The sequence below is a fragment of the Alexandromys fortis genome, unplaced genomic scaffold (assembly GCF_014885135.2).
Source record: "Alexandromys fortis isolate MF-2015 unplaced genomic scaffold, M_Fortis_MF-2015_v1.1 scaffold_114, whole genome shotgun sequence".
In the NCBI taxonomy this organism is placed as follows: domain Eukaryota; kingdom Metazoa; phylum Chordata; class Mammalia; order Rodentia; family Cricetidae; genus Alexandromys; species Alexandromys fortis.
The window spans coordinates 2,834,354-2,843,074 of record NW_026068046.1 but is presented as its reverse complement, the minus strand read 5'-3'; the positions used below and the strand labels follow the sequence as shown (position 1 = coordinate 2,843,074).

Genomic DNA, 8,721 nt, shown 5'->3' with positions numbered 1-8,721 from the left:
ACTTCATCTTCTTTACTTCTTCAGTGTCTCATCTTGTCAGGAACAGTCATCAGGAATTCACCACCTGCAAAATTGCAAAATTGAAATGCTGTTTTCGTGGATGTTCACCTTACCAGACCTGGATGGAGGTGGGTGGTCCTTGGACTTCCCACAGGGCAGAGAACCCTGATTGCTCTTTGGGCTGACGAGGGAGGGGGACTTGATTGGGGGAGGGGGAGGGAAAGGGGAGGCGGCGGTGTGGAAGAGACAGAAATCTTTAATAAATAAATAAATAAATAAATAAATAAATAAATTTAAAAAAAAATAAATCTTGGCCTTAAGGAATGCAGTATCGAAAAGGAACCCTACTTTGCCCAAATAAATTTAAAAAATAGTACTGATATTTTTAATTTTATAGTTGTTATTTTAAAAATGCAATACCAACCAATATAAAATATTAACTTTCTTTTCCTTACTGAACAGTATAATCAAGATAATTTTTGATGGCAATAAAAAATACAGGCCAGGTCATGGTGGTGCATGCCTTTAAGCCCAGCACTCAGGAGGCAGAGGCAGAGGCAACCTCTGTGAGTTCGAGAACAGTCTGGTCTACAAAGCAAGTTCCAGAACAGCCAGAGCAACTGTTACACAGAGAAATTCTGTCTAAACAACCAATAAATAAAATATTTTATATATTTTTGTAGAACACTAACAGGTTAATTTATGTCTGTAAAGCGTGTTATTTTGACAGGGAGCAGGGTTGTTAGGAGATAGGTTTCATTTACCTACCTTCTGCATTTAAAGCAGATCTTGCGCCATGAATAATTGAGAAATTTACACTTTGGGCAGATCCAATTCATCCCAGAGCCTGAGACAGGCTGGGGTTGGGAAGCTGCTTCCACTTGTGGCTTCTTGTCCTTCTTCAACAGCGCAGGCTGTTGTTTCTTTGGGCTTTCTCTCACAGCTTGGCTCCAGCTCTCCCACACAGGGGTTGACTGGGCCTCTTTTACGCCTTCTTTGATTTGATTTTTACTAGAGCCCAAGGGAGGCAGAGCTGATGCTTGGGGACTCTTCTCACTTTGGCTATAGAGCTCACCTTCCTTAGGAATATGTAGTTGCTGGTGAATCTGCAGCGCTTCTACAGTATTATCGTATGTTGCTCCTGCCTCTTCTTCCTCTTCTTTTTCTTCTGCTGCTTCTGCGTCTGCTTCTGCGTCTGCTTCTGCGTCTGCTTCTGCGTCTGCTTCTGCTTCTGCGTCTGAGTCTGCTTCTGCTTCTGCATCTGCGTCTGCGTCTGCATCAGCTTCTGCTGGTACTGGCATTGTTGCTTCTTCATCCTTCTCCTCGTTATTTTCTTCTCCTTCTTCATAGTCATTTTCAATATCCACAAGGGTACCCCTCTCCTGGGTTCTTCGTGCATCTTGTCCTTCAATGTGTCCTTCATTGTCTCCCATGATATCTGTTTCCCAGGTCTTCTCTGGGTCTCCCTCCTGGCTGAAGTTTCTGATGTCCTCTGGAGGAACACAATGCTGGATGACTGGAGGAAGTTCAGTAGCCATGAAGCATCTCTGGTCCCATAGACCAGTGGGATCCTGGGAGCCTGGGGCAGCATATGGATTTGTTGGATACACAGGAGGCAGAGGCATCTGAACTGGAAATACAGCGCCTCCTTCTGTTTCCGTAACTACTGGAGGTGAAAAGGGCACGAAGAATGGAGATTCCACTAGAAACGGTGGATGTGGTGGGAATTGGTATGGCATTGGGACTGGTACAGAGGGTTGCATGGCTGTGGGCCAGGGACTTGTGCTTCCTGGCATATAAAAAACATTTGTTGCAGCTGACACCTGTGCTTCCAAATATTGCCTGTCAGTGTACCCACCCATTGCACCCATAACTCTCGCATGATCTGAATTCATGGGCATCACTGAAGCACCAAGCTGTTGGGTCTGGGCTCCAGGCACTACATCAGGAACCAGCGGAGTCACCTGGGCAAACCTTTCATGGTACAACCGCCGGCGCAGAATATCACATTCCCTCCTCGCCTGCTGTAGGGCAGCTTGAGTGGAAATCAGTTGGGTGATGGCCTCCTCTTGTTGTTGACGCAGCTGCCACAGCTCTGAGACTGAGGCCCAGGGAGCCGAGGGGCCCTGTCCCAATGAATCTTGTGGCAACCCGACCATATAAGCCTGCTGCTCACGCTGCCTCGCACCTACTCGCACACTCAGGGCCAAGGCGCTCCAGGTACAGGCCCTTTTGAAAGAACGTGGCACCAGAGGATCAACCAGAATGGTGCAAAGCTGGTCTTCTATTTCATTCCAGGGCTGCATGCGAAAAGCCATGTAGAACTCAGGTCCTCCTCTGTTCATAAGGATTTCATTGTTTATAAATCTGACCACCTCACTGTGGCTAAAGCCACTTGCTTGGTCCCCCAAGTCCACTGCCATGGCCAATGAGGCCTAGTCACTCTAGTGCCTGACACACTTCCGTCTCTGCCAAACAATGATCACAGATACAGGCTGTATCCCCAGTCTCTGCCCCTCTTCCCACTGGCTCAGTCCTAGACCGATCTTTGTCCAGTCTCACAAAAACTAATGTTGATTCTCTCACCACCTAAGCCCGCAGACAACATTGAGGACACAGTAATGGCGACTAGATACCAACGGTGACAGAGTAGCGGTGATGTCACAGAATGTCACCCATATGAGCGTCACAAAGAGGGGCAGGCTCCTAGAAGGCACACCTCTTGGCACAGCGCCACCTACAGGGAGTACAAGTAAGGTGGCAGTGGTGGAGACAGCAATGAGGCACCAGCCAGTGGCTTGCTTAATAGGAGCTTGAGAAAGAAAGCAGCCAAGATGATGGAAAGAATCCATACCCAAGGATTAGAGTTGAATGTGAGTGCATAAGGGCTGATCATTTCTCAGCTCCTACTCTCGCCCTGTTTTATTATTTTTTGAGTTTTCCTGTAGTGTGTCCTATAGTGGAGACCTTGCCCTAGATTTCGTAGCCAAAGGCTCTGGGTTCTATCCCCAGTGTAGTAAGAATATTGCAAGCTTTTGGTCTAACACATAGTTGAAGGTTGGTGTGTTTTTAAAGATGGGCTTAGTGATTGACATCTGCAATCCCAGCATTCTAGAAGGTTAGGGAAAAAGTACAAAGGGTTCTTGGGTTGCTTGAACTATTTGGAGTGAAACCCTTCATCAAAAACAATTCCCAGAGATAATTGTAGTTAGTGAATGAAGTAAGCCAGTCCCACATAGATACGTTTTGTTGTTGCTGTTAATTTTTGAAATTATAATATAATTACATTTCTTCATTCCCTCTCTCCAAAGCCTCCCAAATACCGCCTCAGCCCTATTCTCTTTCAAATTTATGGTCTCTTTTTGCATTAATTGTTATAGCATGCATATCTGTATATGTACATATATATTCCTAAATAAAACCTGCTTGGTCCACATATTGTTACTTATACGCATGTTTTCAGATATGTATTTTTTTACTTTTTTTCTAATTTTATTTTAATAGTAGTACTCGTGTGCCTGTGGATGTGATATGTATGAGTGGGCACACATTGTGGTCAGAAGACATTTTGTGGAGTTGGTTCTCTCCTCCCACCTTTACATGGTTTCTCAAGCTCAAATTCAGGTCATAGGTTTGCTTAATGAGTGCCTTTATTTGAAGAGCCAGCTTTCTAGCTCCATAACAAATATGTTAATAACAGTTTTCTCTCATTTGTGGATCCTAACTTCTATATATCTATGAGATCACATATGTATAGATGACAAGAAAGTAAAAGCCAAACATGAGAACAAAGAGAATAAGAGAGGGGAAGTGGTAATAATAAAAGAGTATAATCAGGGGTAAAGAAGGAATATGCTCAAAGTACATTTATACATTCACGACAATGGACTTATGGCAACCCTATATAATGATATTTTTAATTCACCTCTTAGACTCTTTGTTAAGTGTGTGTGTGTGTGTGTGTGTTCAGACACTTGTGGAGGTCAAATTAGGACAATTTGCTGTATTCAGTTCTCTTCTAGCATGGGAATCCTGAGGGTGGACTTGAGGCCATCAGTCTTGGCAGCAACAGCTTTACCCCAAGCCAGCACTTGAGCCCCATCTTAGACTCTTTACTAAGTTACTGCTTCCAACCTTCCAAAAGGTCAGCCTTGACATCTCCAAATTACCTTCCTCATCCTGAGCAGAGGAGCTCAAACTGTCTTTCAGGAAGAAAGGCAAGTAACTGAGCCATAAAAGCCTTGAACTCTCGTTTGTTATGCACTCCCACTAAGCCAAATGTGGTGGTGTACAACTGTTACTCCAACAATCCCAATCCTTCCTGAAGCCTCTCTCATGTGCTTCTGAGAAAAATATTTTTATTTTTGATTAGGCCTATTTTTAAATGGTTATTTTTAAAACTACCAATTTAGTATTAACACTTTGATTAATCTTTCTTTGTATTTATAAAATTGAAATATTAAAGTCTCTATTGTAGAACAGCTTAATATACTTATAGTATATCCACATATACATACATACACACACACATATATATATGGGACCTTTCTGTTAAATTAATATATGCTTATAATAATATATATAATATATGATGTGGAATAATCCTCTTGTACACTGTAAAGATTTGTCACTTAAATTGGTTTAATAAAACAAAGAATGGCCAGTAGCCAGGCAGGAAGTATACATGGGGCCACCAAACTAAGGATGATGGGAAGGAGAATGGCAGAGTCGGGAGATACCAGCCAGATACACAGGAAGCAGGAGATGAATGTGCCAATGCTAATAAAGGTACCACCACGTGGCAGAGCATAAATAAAAAATATGGGTTAACTTAAAATGTAACAGCTAGTTAGTAATGATCCTGAGCTATTGGCAGATCATTTATAATTTATATTATGTCTCTATGGGGTAATCTGGGAAGCAGTCACCACGTATTTGGGAACAGTTGGTCAGGACAGGAAATGTACATTCACATATACATTCTTGATAGTTTATTTCTCATAGATATTTAATTAATTTTAGTTAACATACAAAATAATGGGCTCCATTATAACATTTCACACATGACCATCATTGTACTTTGTTTTAGATTCAGCTTCTTAAACAGTGAATTACATAGAATCATGTAATCAAATATGGGAGAGAAGAAAAATTTGACAAGAGTAAAAATGTTTTGAAAGCAATGACAAAAATAGTCATTCAAACTTAAACTTGTAATGAATCCAAAGTGTTTGTGGAGTACTCAACTGTGTTGCATCTAAACACCCAATATGGAAGCTTCACTGTATGTGCTGTTAGGCCACAGAACGCCAGTAACTGCTTTCTGAATAACCTAGACTCAGGTTGGAGACTACTTTATATTATGCATTTTAGTGCAGTTCTTTTTAAATAAAAACATGCAAATTTTTTTCCTATAAAAACATAATGATCTAATTGTGGAAAACTAAGAATTTTAGTATTTTCCTTACATCATTGTTTAACCTGTATTAATGTATAGAATTATACTGTGTTAGAACGTTTGCTTTGTAAAATTGCTGTTTGAGTTTCTGAGTTTCATAACAATAATTACTCTCTGAATTTTGGCTTGGGATTAGGACAGAATTTCCAATAATTTTATAATTGCCCTAAATATATTTCTGTCATTTTATACTATGTATTTATGTGAATTGGTGGTCTCAGCATTGATGGTTATAAAACTACTGACTAACCCTGGAAAGTGTTGAAGATGCTCTATATTCTGCAATATCAACTATTCTAAATGAAGATTGAACTCTTCATATAAAAATAAGCAAGTATATCCATCTCATTACTATGTAAATTTGCTTTTATCTTTAATAAATGATCAATCTATATTTCTACCAATGAGGTGTTTTGAAATATATTTCTTTATAATTTACTACCAGTAAATGTTTGGGTTTTGTATCCCTATTTTACATAGCTATCTACCGGGTTGTGAAAAAATTCTTGGGGAAAAATGAGTTTGGTAATGGAAAAAAATTTTAAGACATCTTTCTCTCCATTAAGTTTTTAAGGACTTCTTGGGCAGTCCCCCACCAGTGTAGCTTTGATTGCTGCTACCCACTAGCATCTCTCTGACACTGGTTTTACGTCCTGCCTGCAGTTATCTTTGGCAGATATTCCACATTCCTGGCATTTATTTTTGAGAAGACTATTTCAACTAAAATTTCACTCTCATAGTTACATACATAATCTCTTGGTAGTCTTCTTGTACGGATACTTACTTTTGCACATATTGCCTGGCCTCCCAGGAGTTTCTTTTGAGGTGTAGATAGAAGCCTCCATGATCCTATAACACTGAAATTTGCATGCTTGCCAAACCAATCCCACATGGATAGGGCCAAGACTTAATCACTAGCCATGGTATCTTTTAACTACATCTACAATGGCCTCTGAATGTTTATGATGTTGAGCAGGTTGAACCAAATTCTGGTGCAACAACTTCATAGTTAGCCCAGTATAACCTTAATTCATTTTAACTTCATTCTTTATTCTTTATCAAGTTTGCCCTGTTTACTTCTATGTTTGTAGGCAATAATAGTAGCGATCTTTTTTTTATTGTCTCTATACTTGGTATGTCTGCCTGCTATTATTTACTCTTCTCTGGGTGGTATTGAGGATTGAGCCCTTGAGAGCAGGGTGCTTATTAAGAAGACTTCCATATAAAACTGAAAGTGAAAGAGATATCTATCCTGACAGACACAAATCTTAAACACAAAAGAAGTATAAAAAGCAAAACATGAATCCTCTTAAGATTCACAAACCCTTAAAAAAGCAAATCCAAACTCTAAAATACCAGACAATAAATTCGAAAAGTTTACATTTAAAATTGATCAAAGAGAACCTAGACTCTGAATGACAAAAATCTCATGTTCTCATTCATATGAAGAATACAACTTCTAATACTTATATATATGCAAATAAGGTAGCACAAAATGGTTATGAAAGTAGCTAGAAGACTACTGGGGGGAACCAGAAATGATGAGAAAGTAGAACAAAGACAAAAGACCACCTATGGCATGGAAACAGAAAGGAGTCTAGTGAAGTTGGAAAAGAACAGGGGAGGAAGGAGGATGAGGAGGAAAAGAAACAACTGAAACAGATTTTGTTTGAAAAATGCAGAATGAAACCTGATGCTATGTAAATACTTTTTAATTTAAGAATATTTAAATAAATATGATTAAATAAAGAGGTTAATTTGAGACATAAATTTTTAAAAAGCAACTTAGGTAAGATATTGAGCAAGCAGATACAGATTCTAAAGACAATAGAAATCTTAGAAGCTAAAACATAATGAAACAAAAATCTCAGTGGAAATATCACCAACAAAACAGACTAAGCAGAACAAAAATACAATGGAATGAAAAAAATGAAGATCAAAGAAACAAACTGTAGGGAATGAGTAAAGTTCTTAGTGAACATGCATTGCTTTACATGTGCTTGGTCATGTCAAGAACCAAGGCCTCAGTCCCATGGGAGCAGAAAAGCCTTTCTTGGGTCTGAGTGCAAATGTTGACACTGTGTATAGAAAATTTTTCAATAAAGCTCACACATACTCACACGTTTACAATCTCTGCTCTCCTACAAAGACTTATCCTATTAAAATTAGCTAAACATGGCTCTCTGTATAGCTGTATGTAATCACCTCATCTCCACGTTCAATTGTCTATATTTAAAAAAAAAAAAACAGAGTGAGCTGTGATACTGTGGCTTCTCTGTCCAAGTGCCCAGAACACTCAATCCCACTTCTCTGTGTGGTGTAGGAGGTCCCTCTGTCTATGTGTTGCTTTCATTGGTTAATGAATAAACTGCCTTGGCCTGTTGATTGGGCAGAACTTAGTTAGGTGGGGAAAACTAAATGGAATACTGGGAGAAGGAAAGAGTCAGAGAGACACCATGGATCCACCAGAGATAGACACTAGAAATTTTCCCCGGTAAGAGTAATGGATTAAATTAATATAAGAGTTAGCCAATAAGAAGCTAGAGCTAATGGACCAAGCAGTGTTTTAAATAATAGTTCCTATGTGGTTATTTTGAGGCTAAGCTAGCTGGGCAGCTGGGACAAACAAGCAGCCCTCTCCTTGTAACATCTGTGCATGTATTTCTGTTGTTTTATTAGAGTCTGTCATTTTTTTTTCTTTAATGACCCCTGCTCATGGTAATAGGATGAATCCCATGCAAGGATTTGGCAATAAATAAAAAAATGAAAAAAAATTTAAGTGGAGAACAATCTAGAAAGACATGAACTCAATCTCTGGCTTTCACGTGTATACATATATACATGCACAAATAAGTACATACACTATATATATATATATATACATATATATATACATATGCACATATAAAGATGAAAATAGTAAAAGAAGATCATAAAATGGAATGACACCAGGTATTAATGCATTGGAAGACAATGGGAATATTACTTAAATCTACAGATTCAAGACAATCCCTAATAAAATCTTAGCAGCCTTTTGTTTGGAAAAGTATGGAAAATGATAGCATGGATTATAAAGTGCTCAAAATCAACACAGTTGGATAATTCACTTTTCCCATTTTTTGCTTTTTAATTATTACTACACTAGGACTTCCAAAAAGTGATACTGGCCTAAGAAAAGACATGGATCAATAGGATAGAATTTAAGGTCCCAAATTGAACTCATTCATCTGTAATGACTTGATTTTTTTAACAAGAGTCCAAAG

The 8,721-nt window shown here is 38.8% G+C and overlaps 1 protein-coding gene across 1 annotated transcript; it reads right to left on the bottom strand.

The window, feature by feature from the left end:
• Nucleotides 1–1,053: 1,053 nt before the first annotated feature.
• On the bottom strand, nt 1,054–2,423 carry LOC126486577 (testis-expressed protein 13D-like). The gene is made up of 2 exons (XM_050118873.1): nt 1,146–2,423; nt 1,054–1,062 (listed from the first exon to the last, which is right to left on the bottom strand). Exons 1-2 carry the CDS (start codon nt 2,421–2,423, stop codon nt 1,054–1,056), a joined length of 1,287 nt encoding a protein of 428 aa, XP_049974830.1.
• Nucleotides 2,424–8,721: the final 6,298 nt, after the last annotated feature.